Source organism: Canis lupus, chromosome 33 (assembly GCF_003254725.2).
Source record: "Canis lupus dingo isolate Sandy chromosome 33, ASM325472v2, whole genome shotgun sequence".
Lineage (NCBI taxonomy): Eukaryota > Metazoa > Chordata > Mammalia > Carnivora > Canidae > Canis > Canis lupus.
Window position 1 is genome coordinate 28,914,608 of NC_064275.1, and position 23,771 is coordinate 28,938,378.

General features: G+C 37.4%; 1 protein-coding gene across 3 annotated transcripts in view; it reads right to left on the minus strand.

Moving 5' to 3' along the window:
- The window catches only part of LMLN (leishmanolysin like peptidase), an 89,936-nt gene that overhangs the window by 65,043 nt on the left and 1,122 nt on the right, over positions 1 to 23,771 (minus strand). For all 3 annotated transcript variants that reach the window (XR_007407900.1, XM_025474636.3, XM_025474617.3), the window contains exons 2-7: positions 11,371 to 11,468; positions 10,248 to 10,278; positions 9,294 to 9,376; positions 8,684 to 8,801; positions 4,970 to 5,148; positions 1,282 to 1,387 (exon numbers count right to left, since the gene is read on the minus strand). Coding sequence is in view for 2 of the 3 variants with exons in the window: in XM_025474636.3 (XP_025330421.1) it covers positions 1,282 to 1,387; positions 4,970 to 5,148; positions 8,684 to 8,801; positions 9,294 to 9,376; positions 10,248 to 10,278; positions 11,371 to 11,468 (615 nt within the window). In the remaining variant the exon portion in view is untranslated. The remainder of the gene's footprint in view (positions 1 to 1,281; positions 1,388 to 4,969; positions 5,149 to 8,683; positions 8,802 to 9,293; positions 9,377 to 10,247; positions 10,279 to 11,370; positions 11,469 to 23,771) is intronic.

Genomic DNA, 23,771 nt, shown 5'->3' on the forward strand with positions numbered 1-23,771 from the left:
GAGACACACAGAGAGAGAGGCAGAGACACAGACAGAGGGAGAAGCAGGCTCCATGCAGGAAGCCTGATGTGGGACTCGATCCGGGGACTCCAGAATCACACCCTGGGCTGAAAGCAGGCTCCAAACCGCTGAGCCACCCAGGGATCCCGAGATGATTCATTTTAGAATCCTCTTACTTAAAGGACATAAATACTGTCTGATTACACTCAAGTTTCACTAAGTATTCAATGCTGATTTTAAGACTAAGGCTTGCATTTTAAGGTCATACATGACAGCTCACTAAGACTAAGAAATAGTTGCCACTAATTCTATTACACCTTACTATGTATATAGCACAGTGAAGGGCATTTCTGTTTTATCTTATTTAATCTCCAAGAAAAAAAAAACTATTATGTACTACTGTTACCTTCATTGTAACAAATGAAACTAAGGCTTACAAAGGCTAAACAAGTTGCACAATATCCCAAAGATTTCCAGTGGTAGAACTAAGAAGATTCACACCTAAATCTCTGATCCATTCTCTCTCAATTACCGCATTTTACTGCCATCTATTTTCTAAATACATAAATGGCATTAAGAGAACATTCCCTAGGGTCTTAGGTAACTTTATTTAATTTTCTGGATATATCATAAAAGTTTGCTATTCTGGACAAATTGGGAAAAGGAAGGAAAAGTTCTGAATCAGTATATTTAAATTTTAGAAAGCCTAAGCAGATCAAGAGGCCTTTTGAAATCAGATCTCTGTAAAACATAAGAAAGATCTATAATTAGCATATCAATTATCACTTTAGAGAAAAGTGAATTTTTCTAAATTGCTAAGTTTTTTTTAAGTAATCTTTTTCTCAAAACACCTATATCCCCAATGAATTTACTCGTTTATTTATTTTTTTAAGACAATGAATAGTTTATTTATTCACGAGAGACACACAGAGAGAGAAGCAGGGACACAGTCAGAGGGAGAAGCAGGCTCCCTGTAGGGAGCTCAATTCGGGACTCCATCCTGGATCCCTGGATGGCGCCCTGAGCTGAAGGCAGATGCTCAAACACTGAGCCACCCAGGCCTCCCCTGAATTTACTTATTTAATTATTTTAGGTAATATAACTCAATCTAGTCATTATCCTGATCATTAAAAATTCTCTTTGGCAGACCTAATCATCTAGGTTTTACTGACATAAATCTAAGAATCCAAAAATTTAACATATACATCAACATGAGAGCATAGTAAACAGAAAATCAAAGCACAAAGAAATTAATTAATAGTAATTAACAGTAAAATTTACCAGGGCATGAATAATCTCATGTTTTACTGTGGACAGCATTCCAATAAATTCCTGAGGCTGGGTAGAGATCATATTTGGACACAGGTTAGCATATCCTGCTATTGGCCTGTTAAAATAGACATTGAATTTTTTATTATATTCCAGAAAAATATGGATTATATTTACTAACCTACACTTGTATTTCTCCCCTCCCCCAAGATTTTGTTTAAATTACAGCTAGTCAACATACAGCGTAATATCAGTTTCAAGTGCTAAACTATACATTTCAATAAAAAATTAATAAAGGTAAGAAAACTCTTTTGTTAAATATCAAATGTCATTTTATACCATAACATTTAACTCACTATCTTCTACTTTTAAGACATATACCTCAGTTTTCCTATGGTGTGGCTAATTAGCACCTGTCCTCACAGAAGGAAAGTTAATATAAATTACACTTCAGTGTGAATTTATAAAAGATGTCAGTATTATCAAAAGGTAAAAATGGACCAAGACACTTAAATTCTAATACTAGTTTGCTTGCAAAATCCATTTCTGACTTCAGCATTTCATTATATTTATAGGCACAGGGATGAGCAGGTCAGTAGAGAGGGCAGTGAGATATACAATAGGACAATGAGCAAATCATTCAGGTTGCTTTCTGATGTCCATCTTGCTATTCCCTTTCTCCTGCCATAACGTTGCCCTCATTCACATAAAGTTTTTTTTAATCTTCCCATCATCTTCTTTCATAGTCTATACTTTCTAGAGTCTACACAATTCCATCACTTTCTGAGCCTAGAACCGAAGCGTCCACGAGCTTACTAGCACATAGCATAGTTCAGTCAGTTCCACCAAGCACCCACCTGTCTTTCAAAAACTGTGGCAAACAAAACAATAAAGAACTCCGAAGTCCTTTCTCTCACCACTACCTTAACATTTTTACCACTTAAAATGTAATCACATTTTACCAAGTAACCTTTGCCTTATTTAAGTAAGAAACACATGGCATATTTTGTTCACACTTGAGAACAACAGCCTTACATGTAAAAGTATGAATGTAATTCACTTACCAAAACACTGCCACACTGACCTCTAAAATATAAAATGGATGTCACTGCATGCCTTAAAACCCATCAGAGACCTACAGCATTTAAAATAAAATAGCCCTGTCTCTCCAATGCATCTCCTTAAGCTCTTATCTTCAAACACAGTGTCCACAGAAGTGGCTTATAACAGCAACAGGCAAACATGGATTTTTCCTAACATAAGTCTTTTTCAAGCTCTTTATTTGGCTGAAGCTTATCAATGTTCAGGTTGAAGTTTCACTCTTTCAAAGAGGCTGTCTCTGTCATAATTTAGATTATGTTTCCCCCTTTTTTCTCTTTTATGTTACAGCACCCCTTTTTTCCTACAAAGTATTTATCACATTTTGAAATCATTTATTTGTAAGTATATTTAATATTTGTCTCCCTCTGTAACTTGTATGTCCCGTGATGCAGGTACATGTGTCTATTTTGTTCACCTAGTCTGCTGGTAACATATTAGGCACTCAAATATTCATGGAATGAACTAATATGGCAGTTTTGAAGGTAAGTTTCTATATCATCTTAAAAAATTAAAAAAGAAAAAAAAAATTAAAAAAGAACCACTGAAGATACTTTTTCTTCCAACACTGACATCAAAAGAAACCAAATTCTTTTCCCAGATGGAGAAGACATATATGAGTAGCTTCATATTCACTGATAGAAACAAAATACTCTTTTACTCAATTATATAAAATGTGAACCACAAATTAAAGTGTTTTAAACAAACATACTAGCAGTTCAAAGAAAATGAAAAAGCCATTATACAGCCTCATCTGTGTAATGGTTCCTATGTCGGATTTTCTTACCAAAAGACAACTAGATACTCTAGGTATATTCAGCATTGTCAGATGCTGACAGGAGATGAACTAGTCTAGACCTGTCTCAACATGGGATTTCATATTCCTCCCCCGACTTTCCTAAGGAAGCCATTCTGTTCCTAATATATAACATAAGACTTTAACATGTCTCTTATTAAAAAAAAAAAAAAGCTCATTGTGAAAAGGTATAAATCCAAACAACATAGAAATGTATATAGAAAAAAAGAAGAAATGTACAAAGAAAAACATGAAAATTCTGTTTTATATAAACTTCCCCGCTAATTCCACTATCAGAGGTAACTGCTATCAACAATTTGGGGTGCTTTTAGTATAACCAGTCATTTCGATCTGCCCAAGACTGAGGGGTTTCCTAGGATATGAGATTTTCAGTGCTAAAACAAGGCAATTTAGTTGGGATGGTTGGTAACCCTAATGATTTCTTTTTCCTTAGCACATTCAAGTACCTATATAAACTTTAAAAAAATATGTAATCATATCACATATATGCATGTAAAACACTGTTTTTACAATGTTCTTTAACACTCAACAGAACAGAATATTGAAAATGAGATTGTGTGTATGTGCACAACCCATGTAGTTTAGTTCAAATTAAGATAACCATGATTTTGCAACACTCCTTTTTTTTTTTTTTCAGCACTACTATTATGAAGGTGTATTTCACATAGACATCTACATTAAGAAAGTATCTCATTTAATGAAGTAACTTATTCATTTAGCACTCTACCACATTTCCTTAATACTGAGACACCATTAATTATAAAATATAAATTTCATGACAACTTTTCAGGGAAAAAGGAACACTCTATTAAATATATGTATTTTTACTAAACAATTCTACACACACACACATATATATACATACATATGCAAAAACATATAGCACTTTCTTTTTCAGTAATACAGTAAATCATTTGACTCTAAGCTTTCCCAGCATTTAGAAGCTAAAGATTTTTGAGTAGATTTCACAGATCATCAGTTACATAGCATCATGGTAACAGATTGTTTTTCATAATTCATGATGCTGATTTTGACCTTTTTGCCACCTTTAGAACAGTATAATTCTAAAGTATATACCGGTGTTTCCTTTGTATTGCCTACGTGGTTCTTTAAAGTCATTTAGTCTTGACAGATAGATGAAAGTTCAAGACCTCAGCAATGGTCCTAACATACATGTGAACCCTTCATATTAACTCTCCTAGATTTAAGAGTGTTAATCTATCTTGGAATGTGGCAATTTCTACTACTTTTGATTAATTTGTTTGGAGTGTGACAGGCAATCTTCTGCATATACAGTAACACTTCATTTCAAGCCTGCCTCACTGGGCAATTAAAAAAAAATCTTTTGTAAACATAAAAGAGCCTCCAAATGTTTAAGTGATAATTTAAGCGAAGGACATAGCAAATAATATGACAATTAGATGAACAGTTATTTTTAACATCTTAGATTTAGCAGAGGTGCTAAAATCAAAGTTAAAATAGTTTCATTAGAAGTATTTACTTCCAAAGAAAATTCTCTCCATAAAAAAAAAAAAAAAAAAAAATTCTCTCCACAGTACATTTTCCTTGGAGTTGTTATTGACATTGCCATATGAATGACAGTTCTATCACCTGACACTCTCCCCGCCCCCATGCCCTACTGTCCCCACTCCCCAATCCAAGCCGTATACAGTTTCTTACTACTGGAATCAATCTGGAAAATGCAAACTTCTTGTACTCTACACACTTAAGACCTAAGAGTTCTTATATTAGATCTTGGGAAATAAGTCTCAGGGGAAAGTTTACCTGTCCATTTTTGCTTCCTGCTGGCAATAGGCTGCATAAGAGATGATGTTTTCATGGCTGCACCTCTCGGTGGCCAGAGCACCAACATACAGAACAAAGTCTGCATCCCGGACGCCCTCTTGGTCTTGCACACCCACTGCTACACAGGACCACTTACCCCCACGGCAGACCCTGCATCGCTGCGCCCATGGTGGGCAACAGAAAATCAGACCAGAGACAAGGTTAGCTGTAGGGACTTTTATTTTATAGTGAATCCAGACTCTAAATTTGTATGATTTAACATTTGTTACCCTTTAACTTTTATCAAAATCCATTCCTACCTCTACTCTGTTCCTATCTCTAATTTTGGATTTATTTATTTTCCTAAAATTTCTACTTTATAAATGAATATAAATCTATAATCTTAATTAAAACAATCGTTATTTTTAAGGGCAGTCAATCAGGATGCAAAAAAAGACAAATAGAAAAAATTTAAAAATTTTAAACTTTGAAACTAGGTGAAAATCACAGTGGACCTTCTTTTGTGTGTGTGTATATATATTGCATATTCCTATGAACCTATAATTATTTCAAAATCTACAGTTATTTCAAAATTAATCTAGTTATTTAAAAATCAATTAACCTACAGTTATCTAAAAATTAATTAATAAAAAGCTTTTTATCTAATGGAAATATATTTTCTATTATAAAGTAATTCATGTATTTTGTCAAAAATTCATATAATACAAACACATACAAGGTAAAAAGTTAAAGTCATCTTTACCTTTTAAAGACGAGTTTACAGGGTAAAGTTACCTCACCATCCCCCTTATTTCTAGTTTTCTAATTGAATCTTTGCCCTTGTAACATCTGCTTTTTAGAGAACTTCTCTCAAAGCAATTGTTTTAACAATTATAATCTCCAAATTATAAATTTAAAAATCAGTAAATTGTGATTTAGGTGTAAGAGATGCTTTTATAGAGAGAAAAAACAAAAATCCTCATTTCATTTCATTATTTACTCTTGTTTTTCTAACACATGTATTTATAATTTTTCAGTTCAATTACTTTTTAAATAAAAAAATTTAAAAATTAATAGTTGGTAACTTGTAACCTATTAATAGTTGGTGTAACAAAAAGTTTTAATTTTCAAACATTCTTTTTCATGATCTCTCTTTAAAAAAAAAAAATCAAGATACCCCCCTCAATCCATCAAGATGTAAGAAGCAGAATTTGGAAAAGCTAAGCAAATTAAAAACAAAAAATATCTTAGAAAGAAAGCAAAGAAATGTGTTTGTCTTTTTTTTTTTAAAGATTTTATTTATTCTTGAGAGACACACAGAGAGAGGCAGAGACAAAGGTAGAGGAAGAAGCAGGCTCCTTCTGGGGAGGCCAATGTGGGACTTGATGCGGTGACCCCAGGATCACGACCTGAGCCAAAGGCAGATGCTCAACCACTGAGCCACCCAGGTGTCCCAAGAAATGTCTTTTTTGAAATGATTTTATTTTTAAGTACTCTCTACACCTAACGTGGGGTTCAAACTCACATCCAAGAGATGAAGTCACATGCTCTTTTGACTGATCATCATGTGCTCCAAGAAATATATCTTAAAAATTCCTCTAAATTTCTTGGGAAAAAAGCTGGATGTGTAACTAACAAATTGTTTTAATTTTTAAATGTGTCCCTAAAGCCTTTTATACATTCTCAAAAAATCTGAGAAAAGAAATGAAAGCTGAGTTAGTGGTATTAGTGCCAATAATATATATATATATATATATATATATATAGGTGTCTAAGAGCCACACTGAACTTCATATAACTTAATAAAAAAAATTACAAAGTAAACTTTATCTAAACATATTCTTAATTTTGGTTACAAAGTAAATGTTCAGTAATATATTCATTTTCTAGAAGTAACCAGAGAACAGAGTTCAATAAAGAAAAACAGCTAAGGCAATAATATTTTCAAATATATATGCATAATAAATTGGTTTTCTGGTACACATGTTTAAAATTTTTTTAAATTTTTATCTTTTCCTGATAAGTAATATATGCTTAATATGAAAAATCAGAACATTATAAAAATACATAACTTAGCAACAAAAAAAGCCCCCCACACTCCAACTCTTAAAGAAAGCCATTAATATTTAGGTATGACTCCAGATTCTTTAGTATGTGTATACCTTCAGATTATTTTTTATTGTGTATATAATACACTTTTTAATTTTCTTGTTTTAATTTCAGTTTTATTAAGTTGAATTATTAATTCTAATTCTTTTTTTAAAAATTAATTTTAGGCAGCCCCGGTGGCACAGCGGTTTAGCGCCGCCTGCAGCCCAGGGCGTGATCCTGGAGACCCAGGATCAAGTCCCATGTCCGGCTCTCTGTGTGGTGCCTGCTTCTCCCTTTGCTGTGTCTCTGCCCCTCTCTCTCTGTCTCTATGAATAAATAAAATAAAATCTTTAAAAATAAAAATAAAAAATAAAAATCTAATTCTTAAATAAAATAGGCTAACTACACATACTGGTTTCCAACTTTTTTTTAAGAGCTTAAATATCTTTCCAAGTCAGTATATAGAGATCTTCATTCTTTTTTTTTTTTTTGAGATCTTCATTCTTTAACAGCTACATAGTATTCCATTATAGGATTATACCATAATTTAATACTAATATAGGCATATCTATAGTTTTGCAAAGAATATCCTTGAACATAGATTGCACAGTTCCAAGTACTTTTATGGAACACATTTCCTTTTTTTTTTTTTTTTTTAATTCAGAGGCGGAGACAGAGAGACTCAGGCAGAAAGGCAGAGACACCGGCAAAAGGAGAAGCGGGCTCCATGCAGGGAGCCCGATGTGGGACTCGATCCCAGGTCTCCAGGATCACACCCCAGGCTGCAGGTGGCACTAAACCACTGCGCCACCGGGGCTGCCCTATGGAACACATTTCCAAACTGGGTTGAAGCATACCATACGTATTTTTTACTTTAGGAAATAATGTCAAATTGCTCTTAAAAAATACTGAATATAGGGCACCTGGGTAGCTCAGTTGGTTAAGCAGCTGCCTTCAGGTCAGGTCATGATCCTAGGGCCCTGGGATTGAGTCCCGCATCAGGCTCCCTGATGAGCAGGGAGCCTGCTTCTTCCTCTCCCTCAGCCTCTCGCCCTGCTTGAACTTGCTCTCTCTCTCTCTCTCTTTCTGTCAAATAAATTAAAAAATAAAAATTCTGAGTATATATCTACTAAAGGTTGTTTTGGAAGACAAAGATGAAGTTCTTAGCTAAAATGATTCAGCAACCCCCTCAGAGATAAAGTGAAAAAAGAAAAAAAGAGAGGGCAGCCAGGGTTTAGCGCCACCTTCAGCCCTGGGTGTGATCCTGGAGACCTGGGATCGAGTCCCCCGATGGGCTCCCTGCATGGAGCCTGCTTCTCGCTCTGCCTGTGTCTCTGCCTCTCTATCTGTGTCTTTCATGAATAAATAAATAAAATATAAAAAAAAAATTATCCAATTGTTAAAAAGAAAAAAAGAGAAGGTATCAATAAATTCTTTTGAAAACCAATGAAAGAATAAAATCAGCTAAGATTACTTTTTTTTTTTAAGATTACTTTTGATAGAAGAATGAAGCTTTTGAATTTAAGTCTATAAAAACTTCTTGGTGACATTCACAGATTCAAAATCTCCCTCTCTTAGTTTATCCTAAAGAGTAAAAACATTGCTAAGAGCAAGGTGAATTACCTGGAGGTGCTCCTCAGGCACTATAACAGGGCCGCATTTTGTGTGCTCTGCAAATTCCCCGGTACAGTATCTATGGGGGTCATTTTCCTTCTGTAAGTATCGGTTTGTTGCACGTTGTCTTCAGTTCATTTGTATATCAAAATTTAATTACAAAAAAAAAAAAAGAAAAATAGTTCACAGCAGTTAACATTTTAAAAGACTAGCAGCTACTATATTAGTTCATTAATAATGATTACTATTTTTGTTAGAAAAGTAGACTAAGAAAAAATTTTGGTTTCATGGAAATTCTCCTAAGCTAGGTTTTCAGACACTCAAATACTTCACAAGTCTCTGCTGTAGACACATGAAGGGAGGAAGGGGATGTGGGGAAGAGGCAACAAGTACACCCTAGGAAAAGATCTAGCAGGTCACATCATAATGGAAAATCAGGGAAAGAATGATTACATAACAAGTGCTTTCTTATTCCTTTTAAATATCTTTCAGTTTGGTCTCTAAGGACAAACATAATAAAATATCCTAGTATGAGTTTCATAATATGCCACACTGACAGAATGGGGAGGTCAGAGTACTGAACACCTGAAGAAAACGACCTGTATTGAATGTAACATACCTGCTAAGTAAGATAGTGCCCGCAGGTCTACGAACCTGAAAAGTCTTCTCTAAATAAGAAATAGCTTGTGGAAAAAGTTTGTTCTAAACAAAAATTGGAAAAAAAAAAAGTCAGAATTATAATTAAAGGACAAATATATTTAAAACAAGTAAGCACAGGATATTAATGACTGAAGGGAAAAAAGGAAAAAACCTTACAATCCTGGAATACAGGTGCTAGTCAAAGGTTGTGTGGCAAGAGAATGAGCCTAGGAGCAAAAGAATTTTCTTATTTTCTTAGTTGAGTTTGGGAAAAGAGAATTAAGTGAAAAATTCCTTCCCTATCTCCACTTAAATAGAATATTAGCATATATAAATCTCAACTATTAATCTAAATTATTTCAAATTTGGGACTGCATTAGATGATTCGAACATTAAGGTAATTTATGTTAAAGAAAATCTTATGTTTAGAAGATCCACTTTAATCTCACCAATTTCTGTGACCCATAATGAATAGGTTCAATGTATATGTGTGACTCTGTAAAGCTAAGAAATTGTTGAAGTTAGGACCTCTATAAACAACTTTGGCATATCATATAATCAGATAAACCCATTTCCAGGAGAATGACTATTTCCACAAGACAATGGTGTTCTCAATGTATTTCAAAAATTGTCTTTTTCACCGTCTTCAGCATGTTCTGCTCCCACAAAACAAAGAGAATAAGAAAACAAGTAGACTGATTTACTATTAAATTGTAAAATGAAAAGATTCATTTAGCATCAAATAAGGACAAAGTTTTGGTGAATGCATCAGAGATGCCTTTGAAGAAAAATAATAAATACATTCACTATCAACATCTTTTATTCATTCATTCATTCACAGTCATGCATATATTTTCTTTATTGAAGTACAATTTACATAAAGTGCACCCATTTTAAAAGCAGCAAATTCAAGCCATGAGTATTTATTACATACCTTTACAAGGTATCTTTTCTCAGGGAGCAATCTGAAAATGAAGACATAAAACATAAGAATTGCCATGATGGGCAGCATTGTCTCATTTTTTCAGAATATATCTGGCAGGAGCCCCAAGGAATGCTTTGTGGAAGGATCTAGTATCAATCCCCTAAAATCTCAATTTACCTCAATGAGCATTTGAGTTTACCCTGTACCAAAGCACAATGCTAGGCATGACCATGTTATCTCATTCATTTGGGAAATTAAGGAGAGGGGAACACAAAAATTACTCCTAATAGCTCTTCATATATAACCACAGACACATAATTTATCTATTTTCTGGCCCTCTCTTACACTAAATGAAAGATTAGACTATCATTCACTAAATGAAAGATTAGACTATCATTCCTCTGGCTAACGATTTTATAAGTATTCTTATTGTATATAATAGTACTTCCTTTTATTTTTCCTCCACATACTTATTGAGGATGTGCCTTCCAGGTATGTTATGACCACATCCAAGTAGATCCATACTTGTTCTGTTTAAATTGTTAATGATGTATAGATTTTTTTAAAAGATTTTATTTATTTGAGAGAGTGAGAGAGCGAGAGAGAGAGAGGGAAAGAGGGAGAGAGAGAGAAGGAGCAGGGTGAGGAATATAGGGTGAGGAAGAAGCAGACTTCCCGCTGAGCAGGGAACCTGATGCAGGGCTCATTCCCAGGACTCTGGCAGACGAAGACGAAGGCAGACGCTTAACTGACTGAGCCACCCTGGTGCCCCTATGATGTACAGATTCTAATCATATCCCATAGTCTTTATCTTTCCAGACTAAGAAGTATTTTTAGCTTAATTCCATCTTGAAGATGCATTAACATGTTGCTCCATCTATGGATCTTCAGGTAACAGATGAAAATATCTTTAATATTTGGATTCTTAATTTTATTTATTTGAGAAAGAGAGAGCACAAATGGGGGGTGAGGAGGGAGAAGCAGGCTCCCCACTGAGCAGGAAACCTGACATGGGGCTTGATCCCAGGACTGCGAGATCATGACCTAAGTAGAAGGCAGAGGCCTACCTGACTAAGCCATTCAGGCAGCCCTGATTCTTAATTTTAAAAACACAAAATAATGTTGTACTTACTCGTCAATACTTTTATCATACACAGTCTTGATTCTTAAATGTTCATCAACATCTCTTTTTACAACATGATTTGTCTTAAGATGAACCTTATTTATGACCTGAAAAAAATAGATTTGAAAAAAAATTTTAAAGGTGTTGTATAGATTAGCCAATTCAGATTCTAACCTAAAATTAATGAACTAAGTTTTAAGTGTAACACCCAGAAAATAATGAAAGAACTAAATAAATGAAGAGACATTTCACATTCATGGATAGGAAGACCCAATATTATCAGGATGTTGGTTCTTCCCAATTTGATCTATAGATTCAAAGCAATCCCAATCAGAATCCCAGCAAGTTATATTGAAGATACCAAACAAACTGATTCTGAAGACAATATGGAAAGGCAAAAGACCCAGAATAGCCAACACAATGTCAAAGGAGAACAAAGCTAAAAGACTGATAAGACCTGACTTCAAGATTTACAGTGATCAAAACATGTGGTAAAGCTACAGTGATCAAAACATGTGTTACTAACAAAAGAGGAGTCAAAAAATTTATTGCAGCATTATTTAAAATAGCCAAGAGGGCAGCCCGGGTGGCTCAGCGGTTTAGAGTCTGCCTTCGGCCCAGGGTGGGATCCTGGAGACCCGAGATCAGGTCCCACAACGGGCTCCCTGCATGGAGCCTGCTCTCTCCCCCCCGCCCCACTCTCTGTGTGTGTCTCTGATGAATAAATAAAATCATAAAAACACAATAAATAAATAAATAAGTAAGTAAGTAAGTAAGTAATTAAGTAAGTAAGTAGCCAAGATATGGAAGCAGTCTAAGTGCCCATTGACAGATGAATGGATAAAGAAGATAACGTATTACACAATGGAATATTACTCAGCCATAAATGAGAGCAGGAAATCTCACCATTCATAACAACATAGACTTAGAAGGTATTATGCTAAGTGAAGTAAGTCAGAGAAAGACAACATGATTTTACTTATATGTAGAATCTAAAAAAACAAAAACAGGGGCGCCTGGGTGGCCCAATCGGTGAGCATCTGCCTTCAGCTCAGGTCATGATCTCAGGGTCCTGGGATCGAGTCTCTCTCATTGGCTTTCTTGCTCCACAGGAACCTGCTTCTTTCTCTGTCTCTGCCTCTCTCTCTCTCTCATAAACAAACAAACAAACAAACTTAAAAAAACAAAATAAAAAATAAACAAAAACCAAAAAGCAGACTAAAAAATACAGAAAACAAACTGGTGGTTGCCAGAGGAGAGGGAGGTGGGGAGATAGGCAAAATAGATGAAGGAGATAAAGAGGTATAGACTTCTAGTTATATAAACAAGTCACAGGGATAAAAAGTACAGCATAGGAAATATAGTCAACAATGTTGTGATAACATTGTATAACGACAGACGGTAACTACATTTATCCTGGTGAGCATTTTATAATGTATGTAATTGTTAACTCACTATGTTGTACACCTAAAACTAATATTATATATTGACTATACTTCAATTAAAACTTTTCAAAAAGGAAAAAAATAGACCAATAGATCAATGGAACAGAAAAGAGAGCCCCAAAATAGGCCCATATAAATACAGTCAACTGATCTTTTACAAAGAAGTAAAGGTAATACAATGGAGCAAAGAAGTCTTTTCAACAAATGCTACTGGAACAACTGGACATCCACATTAAAAATAAAAAAAGAACCCAGAGACAGACCTTATGCCATACCTTCACAAAAATTGACTCAAGATGGATTACACACCTAAATGTAAAATGTAAAACATAAAACTCTTAGATGATATCATGGGAGAAAACCTAGACAATGTTGGGTACGGCAATGACTTTTTAGATACAACACTAAATGGGGTGCCTGGGTGGCTCAATCAGTTAAATGTCTCACTCCTGATTTCAGCTCAGGTTATGATGAGCAACAAGCCCAGCATCAGGTTCTACCTTAGTGGGGAGTCTGCTTGAAAATTCCCTCCCTCTACCTCTGACTCATACACATGCTTGCTTGCTTGCTCTCTCTCTCTCTCTCAAATAGATGGATCTTAAAAAAAAAAAAAAAAAGATACAACACTAAAAGACTGATCCAAGAAAGAAATAATTGATAAATCTGAGTTTATTAAAATTAAAAACTTATGCTCTATGAAGGATAACATGAAGAGAATGAGTTTATTAAAATTAAAAACTTATGCTCTATGAAGGATAACATGAAGAGAATAAGAAGATAATCCACACACAGACTGGAAGAAAAATATTTACAAAAGACACATCTTGGTAAAGGACTATTACACAAAATATACAAAGAAGTCTTAAAACTCAGTAAGAAAATGAACAGTTCAATTAAAAACTGGGCAAAATATCTAAACAAACAAGCATATGAAAAGATGCTCCATATTATGTCGTCAGGGAAACGCAAATTAAAACAATGAAATTCTACGGCCCATTTATTAGAATGACCAAAATCTGGAACATGGACAATATTAAATGCTGCCAAAGATGTGGAGCAACAGGAACTCTCATTCATTGTTGGTGGAAATGCAAAATAGCACAGCCACTCTGGAAGACAGTTTGGCAGTTTCTTACAAAAGAAAATATCCTCATCAGTACAACTGAGCAACTGTGCTCTTTGGTATTTACTCAAATGAGTTAAAAATTATGTACAAAGACATCTGTATACAGAAAACCTACATACCAATTGTATTTGTCCCCCATCAAGAAATGTATCCCATCAAGATTGATCATAATGTGAACTATGAATTCTGGGTGATTATAATGTGCCAATAGAGGTTCATCAATTGTAACAAAAGTACCACTCTGGTTGGGGATGTTGATAATGGGGGAATCTGTACGTGAGGGGGAACACGGTGTTTGGGAAATCTCTATACCTTCTTCTCAGTTCTGCAGTAAAACTAAAACTGCTCTAAAAAGTAGTCTTTAGGGCAGCCCTGGTGGCGCAGCGGTTTAGCGCCGCCTGCAGCCTGGAGTGTGATCCTGAAGACCCAGGATCAAGTCCCACATCGGGCTTCCTGCATGGAGTCTGCTTCTCCCTCTGCCTGTGTCTCTGCCTCTCTCTTCGCTCTCTATGAATGAATGAATAAATAAATCTTTAAAAAAAAAAAGTAGTCTTTAATTAAAAAAAAAATAGAGATCAGAAGACAATGGAACAAATAGTTAAAGTGCCAAAGGAAGTCCATATACAATGAAACTACCCTTCAAAAATGTAGAGGACATAAATATATTTCAGAAAAACAAAAATTAAGAGAATTCATCATCAGCACATTTATTTCCCACACTGTAATTTTTTTTTTTTAATTTATGTATGATAGTCAGAGAGAGAGAGGCAGAGACACAGGCAGAGGGAGAAGCAGGCTCCATGCACCGGGAGCCGACGTGGGATTCGATCCCGGGTCTCCAGGATCGCGCCCTGGGCCAAAGGCAGGCGCTAAACTGCTGTGCCACCCAGGGTTCCCGATTTCCCACACTATAAAAAATCTAAAGGAAGTTCTTCATGGTCATGCAAATGACACTAAATGGTATCTTGGTTCTTAGTTCAGGCTGCTATAATAGAATATCATAATCTAGGTGGCTTATAAACATCGGAAATTTATTTCTCACAACTTTGAAGACTAGTAGGTCCAAGATCAACGTGTTTGAAGATTGGGTGTCTGGTGATGGCCCCCCACTTGTTTTCTAAGGCCATATTCTTACTGTGTCCTTTGGCACAAGAGGCAAAGGAGCTTTCTGAGATCTTTCATAAGAGTATTATTAATTTTATTCATTATGGCTCTGCTGTCATGACCTGATTACCCCACTTCCTAATCATCACAATGGGAGTTAGGATTTTAACATATAAATTTTGGAGGGGACATAGCATTCAGTCTTTTGCAGATCTTGGAACCTGAATGGTAATCAGTTCCCTACATTGATATAAAATTTCCCAAAGTGATAAGATAGGTTCATTGTGCCTAAAGTATTAATAGAAACAATATAGTTTATGCTGAACACTTGTTTACTCTTCAGAGTGAAATTTTAGTGACTGAAATTATGACGTGCCAATCTCATACAAAAACCCTGGACTCACAGGCTCAGATGAGCTTCCTTGTCAGACAACATTTTGTGCTTGCAGTTAAAAGTTACAGCTGAAGGAATTAAGCATATCCTACATGACTCAACTAGGAGAGGACTCTTGTAAGCCTGTGCCTGCTTTCCTCCAGTCTTTGCTCTATGAGCTTTTTCTCTTTGCTGATTATGCTTCGTATCCTTTCACTGTAATAAATCTTAGCTTGAGTACAACTATGTGTCAAGTCCTGTGAGTCTTCTAGCAAATCACGAAACCCAAGGTGGTCTTGGAGACCCTCAACATAATAATACACATACTTATTTTCTTTTTTGTTTAGAGACATTAACTTTTCAAAATTAAAATTGGAAAATTGTAATTTGAGATTTATAATATGTAGAGGTAATATATAACAATAGCAAAATGGTGAAATCTAACCAAAAGAAAAATGATTAAGCAAATAAACAAAAAGCAGAATCAGACAGGGGCTCCTGGGTGGCTCACTCAGTTAAGCATCTGCCTTCATTTCAGGTCATGATCTTGGGGTCTTGGAATCAAGCCCCTCACTGGACTCTATGCTTGGCAGGGAGTCTGCTTCTCCTTCTCACCTCCCTCTGTGCTCTTTCAAATAAAAAAATAAAACCTTAAAAAAAAAAAAAAAAAAAAAAGCAGAATCAAACTGATGAGCCAGACAGAAAGGGGGTGAAGAGATGGGCAAAAGGGGTGAAGGGGAATGGGAGATACAGGCTTCCAGTCATAGAATCTATAAATCATAGGAATAAAAGGTACAGCACAGGAAACATAGTCAGTGATATTCTAATGTGTTCTATGTGACAGATGGTAGCTACACTTGTGGTGAGTTTAGCATCAGGTATAAACTTCTTAAATCACTATGTTGCACACCCAAAACTAATGTAACACTGTGTGTCAACTACACTTAAATTAAAAGGGAGAACCTGGCTGGTTCAGTCAGTAGAGCAGGCAGCTGATCGCACAGTTGTTGAGTTCAAGCCTCATGTTGGGTAGAGAAATTACTTAAAAATAAAAATCTTAAGAAAAAAAAAAGCAAAATGACCACGGTGCAAATAAAACTATAGTATTTTAAAGTTCCTAGATTTAACATGAATATTAACTTTAAGTAGATGCTATAAATACAAGACTACTAATCTAATCATGAGTACAAATATATCGCATCTTATTGTAGTTTAATTAAGCTTCAAATTAAAAAGTAGAGATATAACTAAAAAGTCAACAGAAGAATCAAATTAGAATATTAAAGGAGAACAGAGAAAACAAAAAGGTGAAATAGAGAAAATAAGTAGCTAAATTGCAGACCCAAATTCAACTATGTGAATAATCCCATTAAATGTAAATAGACTTGGGACACCTGGGTGGCTCAGTGGTCTGCCTTTGGCTCAGGGTGTGATCCTGGGTCTGGAGATCAAGTCCTCCATCAGGCTCCCTATGAGGAGCCTGCTTCTCCCTTTGCCTATGTCTCTGTCTCTCTCTTTCTGTCTCTCATAAATAAAAAAAATATTTTTAAAAAAATGTAAATAGACTGAACATTCCCATTAAAAAGCAGAGATTGTTAGAGTAAGTAGCAGAGCAAGATCCAACTATTTGCTATTTTTAAGAAACCTATTTTAACTATAAAGACCTAAAGGGGTTGAAAGCATAAGAATGGAAAAATACACATCATAAAACATTGATAAAAAGAAAGTCAGAATATTATTAGACAAAGTATACTTCAAAGAAAGGAATATTATCAGGGATAAAGAGAGACACAATTCATATTGCTAAATGGGTCAATTCAACAAATCAATTAACTGGAAAACTAAAAGATAACAGAGAAATCAATAAAACTAAGAGCTAATTCCTTGAGAAGACTAATATAACTGATAAACCTCTAAGCAGACTGACCAAGAGAAAGAGATAACACCAACTGCCAATATCAAGAATGAAACAGAAGACATTACAGACTTTACAGACTGTGATAGTGTGACTTACAATAGGAAATATTTTTGGTTCTTGTCCCATTTCTGGCACAGAGCTCTTAAACTCTTCAAATTTCCTAAGTTATAAGAGTAATAAAGATGGGGATCCCTGTGTGGCGCAGCGGTTTGGCGCCCGCCTTTGGCCCAGGGCGTGATTCTGGAGACCCGGGATCGAATCCCACATCGGGCTCCCAGTGCATGGAGCCTGCTTCTCTCCCTCTGCCTGTGTCTCTGCCTCTCTCTCTCTCTCTCTGTGACTATCATAAATAAATAAAAATTAAAAAAAAAAAAAAAAAAAAAGAGTAATAAAGATGTCTTAAAAAAAAAAAAAAAAAAAAGAGGGATCCCTGGGTGGTTCAGTGGTTTAGCACCTGCCTTTGGCCCAGGGCGTGATCCTGGAGTCCCAGATCGAGTCCCACATCAGGCTCCCTGCATGAGCTTGCTTCTCCCTTTGCCTGTGTCTCTGCCTCTCTCTGTGTGTCTCTCATGAATAAATAAATAAAATCTTAAAAAAAAAAAAAAAGATTAAGAAAAAAAACGATTTTCTTTTTAAAGTTGAGAGAGAGAGAGAGAGAGCGAGCGAGCAAGCATGTGCATGAGTACAAGGTGGGAAAGGGCAAAGGAAGAAGCAGACTCTCCACTGAGCAGAGAGCTTGATATGGGTCTTGATCCCAGGACCCTGAGGTCACAACCTGAGCCAAAGGCAGATGCTTAACTGACTGAGCCACCCAGGCACCACAATAAAGGTGTTTTTTGTTATGTGAATGAGGTGACTTTTGGAAAGCATCTGAGGATGGGACTAGCTGCCAGTGGAGCTAACCATGTGATCAGAGAGTTGGAACTTTCAGTCTCCACTCATTCCATCTCTGAGGAGAGAGGGGTCATAGATTGAGTTCAATCCCTAATGGCTGATGATTTAATCAATCATGTCTAGGTAATGATGACTCTATAAAACCCAAAAGGATGGGGTTTGATGAGTTTCCTGTTGGTGAACATTGTTACACTCAGAAATAAAACTGCTGGTTATTCTTCCAGCAAAAATGGGTTTATTTGGGAATAGCAGAGAATTGCAATCCAGGACAAGCATGCTACAAGAAAACCATAGGCAAGTCTGAAGAACAAAAGAGGAATACTAGTCTTTTATAGAGTGGAAAAGGAAACTGGGAGGGTGTTATAAGCAAAATGTCCACTGGAATAAACTGGAAGTTTGAAATATAATGGCTTTCCATTGGCTTAGTTGTAACAATCTCTCGTTGGCTGGACTATTGCAAGGCAAGGAGGAAAAACATTCTTCTTCCAGCTGGGATAGTAAAGTAGTATCCACATGCAAGGCCCATCACTCACTACCTGGTAGGTCTGCAATTGCCGATGAGTGCTAGGACATGAGAGCTCCCTCTTGCTGACCTCCCTGCTCCATTCTAAATGAAGTTTCCTTTTATTAATTTTCACATCACTTGAAAGAGATTCCTGGAGAACAGAATGCTCTGATGGGGGGAAACTCCTCACCATTTCTCTATACCTTGCCCTATGCATTTCTTCCATCTAGTTGTTCCTGAATTATACTTTTATAATAAACCAGTAATCCACTAGTAAATTTTTTCTCTGAGTTCTGTGAGCTGCTCTATCAAATTAATCCAACCCAAGGAAGGGGTTACTGGAAACTCTAAAGTCATTTGATCAGAAGCTCAGGTGACAGTCTGGATTTACAATTGGTGTCTGAAATGGTGGAGTGGGGGCCAGTCTTGTAAACTGTGGAATCTGATGCTATCACTGGGTTGATAAGTGTCAGAACTGAGTTTCAGCTTGTGTAGGAGAGTTGCTTAGTGGTGTGTGGAAATCCCCTCATACACTGGAATTGGTACCAGAACCCTTTGTAGACATTTAAAAGAGAAAGACAATATTAAGAAAAACTTTATATCCATAAATTTGTTAACTTCAATGAAATGAAATTATTTGAAAGATATAACTTTTCAAAACACAATCAAGGGATGCGAGGGTGGCTCAGTGGTTGCGCATCTTCCTTTGGCTTAGGTTGTGATCCCCGGAGACAGGGGACACAGTCCGCATCTGGCTCCCTGGGGGGAGCCTACTTCTCCCTCTGCCTATGTTTCTCTCTTTCTGTCTCTCAAGAATAAATAAAATCTTAAAAAAAAAAAAAGAGCAACTGTTGCCTGGAGTATCTGGATGAATGGGAGACTGGCGCAGGATGGGGTAGGGATCTTTCTGAACACATGGAAATGTTCTATATCATGTGATTGCAAGTTTCACATGGAAGTACATGATTGCAATTATTGCATTTCAATATATGTAAGTTTTACCAGAAAACTTTTAGGGGCACCTGGCTGGCTCAGATGGTAGAGCATACCACTCTTGATCCTGGGGTTACGGTTTAGATCCCCATGTTGGTCATGGAGATTACTTCAAACAAACAAACAAACAACCTTTTAAAATAATATTTTTTTTAGAGGGGAGAGCGGCAAAGGGAGTGAGAGAACCCCAAGCAGGCTCCACTCCCAGCAGAGTCCCACGTGGAACTTGATCTCACAACTCTGAGGCTGTGACCTGGGCTGAAATCAAAAGTCAGACAAGTTATTAATCACCTGAGTCTCCCAGTGTGGGACCCAGGAAATCGAACAAAATCCCCTACCCCTGGACAAGCAGAGCAGGACTGACTCTATTTTGGACTGCACCCACCTTGTGCTGACCTGCTTATTACTTAGGGCACTGCCCCGCCCTAATCAAAGACCAGGGCACACCCTAACCGGAAATCCGGCTCAGCGGACCAGCCTGACTGTGCAACTACTGTGTATCCCATGGGCCACTGGCCCCTATACAGTTGCTAAGCCTCTTAGTCTCGGGGTCCAAGTCCCTGCTCTGCTGCGTTGGGTGTACTTGGACCCAGGCTTGAGCTTGTAAATAATCCCTCGTGTGATTGCATCGGTGTCGGCTCCTTGGTGGTTTCTCGGATTGGCAATCTTGGGCACAACACCCAGGTGCCCCAACAACAAACTTAAAAGTAACAATAACAAGTGAGAGGATGGAGAATGGCTGGAAGTAAACAAGAATGAGAGAATAAAGTAAGAGTTAAAGCTCGGTGATAGGTCCATGGGAGTTCATTATACTATTCCATTTTTTGGTTTTAATTAACATGATTTAAAAAACGAAACTTAGAGGTTTTAGTTGAAAACAAGTTAAATGTGTCAAAAAAAATTTTTTTGAGTAGGTTCTAGATCTAACATGGAACAACTGAGAGACCAAGAGTTTCAAACTCTACCAACTGAGCCAGCCACCCCCACCTCCGTATTTTTTTCCAACATGTTTTGTACTTCCCATCACAATAAAAAAAAAAAAGTGAATTTCTTATAGCATTTAACAGAAGTGTAGTCACTAGTAGGAGTACAATGAAGAATTCTTGCTTATACTTTTTTTTTTTTTTTTTTTTAAGATTTGGTTTATTTATTCATGAGAGAAAAACCGAGAGCGAGGCAGAGGCCCAGGCAGAGGGAGAAGCAGGCTCCATGCAGGGAGCCCGAGTGGGACTCGATCCCAGGTCTCCAGGATCAGGCCCTGGGCTGAAGGTGGCGCTAAACCGCTGAGCCACCCAGGGATCCCTTGCTTATACTCTATATTTAGGTAAAAGCTAAGGCAATGGTTAGAGGGACTTGCTATTACATAGTCTATGAAGTACTAGGAATATTTACTAAGGATAAGAAGTCTCAAAAAGTACCTAATAGATTGCTTTTAATATCTGAAGCACTGTCACTATTGAATTTGTTTAGCCAAGAGGCATAAATAGGAATAGTGGGTGGAAGTTTCAGGAAGAGTTTTCAGCTCCATAAAAGAAGAACTTTATACTGGTGATCTTCAAAAAGGAAAGGGGCTGTCTCTGGCAATAATCTCCCTATCCACGGAGATATTCAAATATAGATTGGAGTTTTGAATGCCGGCAACCACTAGAAGCAGCAGCTATTTAGGTTCCCTCTAGTGGAGAGATTTTGCAGTTCTTGGAATAGATTTCTCTTACCGTAATCTAAATTCAAAGAAAGCAGCACAGGGTTTTGCAGGAATTTTTTTTTAAAGATTTTATTTATTTATTCACGAGACACACACAGAGAGAGAAAGAGGCAAAGACACAGGCAGAGGGAGAAGCAGGCTCCATGTAGGGAGCCCGATGTGGGACTCGATCCGGGGTCTCCAGAATCATGCTCTGTGCTGAAGACTGTGCTAAACTGCTGAGCCACCCGGGCTGCCCCCCCTTTTTTTTTTTTAAGAATTCATCAGGGATGGAAGAATTGGGGATATATTGTTTAAGGGTACAAACTTGCAACCAGTAAATAAATAAGCCCTGGAGTAATATATAGCATAATGACTATAGCCAACAATACTGTATTATAAACTTAAAAGTTGCCAAGGGACTAAAAATAAATAAAATTCAGCCAAAATGCAGTGTCATGATAAAAGCTGGAATACAGCTACAAGCTCCAAACTTAATATTTTGGCGCATATGGTTATGAACAGTCATGTATAGAACTTTTTGTAAATTACACAAAAATGAGTGGTCTTGGGTTTCTGGGCTGAACTGGAAATTTCTAGGTCAGTCTTTCTGGATAAAGTAATAAGATAAATCATAAATTCAATCAGAACAGGCTGCCTTGCCCTAGAGACTCTATCACCTTTCCTCAAAGAACACTGATTATTATGGGCTACATACTGTGGAGGAATCAAAGACATAAACCACCTCTGAAGGAACCTTACAGTTTGAACTACAAAAGCAAGACTACAAAGAAATGCATGAGAAATACCCCCCCTCTCCCCAGCAGTGCGTGGTCAAGCGCCAGAAGATAGTACAGGTAAGACACACTAGGAAGGGTTTAGAGCACTCCGCTAGAGTCTTGAACGTAGGGAACTTAAGTGAGGACTGAAAGGAGGTAGAGAGGGAGGCAAATGGAGTGTAAGGTGGTCAGCACCTGCAGGGCAGGAGAACAGGTAAAGCTGGTGACGTGGTCAAGTAACTTGAAAACAAGCCTGAATTTTGTCTTCAGAGAACCCCCGATATCCTCTCCATGCCTGTAGCTCCCCTATCAACTTCTTCCCGAAACTTTTTTTTTTTTTTTAAAGATTTATTTATTTATTCATTCAGAGAGAGCGAAGAGAGAGGCAGAGACACAGGCAGAGGGAGAAGCAGGCTCCATGCAAGGAGCCTGATGTGGGACTCGATCCTGGGTCTCCAGGATCACACCCCGGGCCGGGCTGCAGGCGGCGCTAAACCACTGCGCCACCGGGGCTGCCCCCTCTTCCCGAAACTTTTGATCAGTAAGCCCCAAAGTGTGGTCTCTGGACAAGTTATCATCATCAACTCCCTGGGCAGCAAGTTATGGTCATCAGCTCCCTGGACAAGTTATCGTCATTAGCTCCCTGGACAAGTTATGGCCATCAGCTCCCTGGGCAGCAAGTTATCATCATCAACTCCCTGGACAGCAAGTTATAGTCATCAGCTCCCTGGGCAGCAAGTTATGGTCATCAACTCCCTGGGGAGCAAGTTATCGTCATCAGCTCCCTGGGCAGCAAGTTATGGTCATCAACTCCCTGGGCAGCAAGTTATGGTCATCAGCTCCCTGGGCAGCAAGTTATGGTCATCAACTCCCTGGGGAGCAAGTTATGGTCATCAACTCCCTGGACAGCAAGTTATGGTCATCAACTCCCCGGGCAAAAAGTTATGGTCATCAACTCCCTGGGCAGCAAGTTATCATCATCAGCTCCCTGGGCAGCAAGTTATCGCCATCAGCTCCCTGGACAAGTTATCGTCATTAGCTCCTTGGACAAGTTATCGCCATCAGCTCCCTGGGCAGCAAGTTATCATCATCAACTTCCTGGGCAAAAAAATTATGGTCATCAACTCCCTGGGCAGCAAGTTATCGTCATCAGCTCCCTGGACAGCAAGTTATCATCATCAGCTGTCTGGGCAGCAAGTTATGGTCATCAACTCCCTGGGTAGCAAGTTAATTGTCATCAGCTCCCTGGACAACAAGTTATCCTCATCAGCTCCCTGGACAGCAAGTTATCGTCATCAGCTGTCTGGGCAGCAAGTTATGGTCATCAACTCCCTGGGTAGCAAGTTAATTGTCATCAGCTCCCTGGACAACAAGTTATCCTCATCAGCTCCCTGGGCAGCAAGTTATCACCATCAGCTCCCTGGACAGCAAGTTATCGTCATCAACTCCCTGGGCAGCAGGTTATCGTCATCAACTCCCTGGGCAGCAAGTTATCGTCATCAACTCCCTGGGCAAAAAGTTATGGTCATCAACTCCCTGGGCAGCAAGTTATCATCATCAACTTCCTGGGCAAAAAATTATGGTCATCA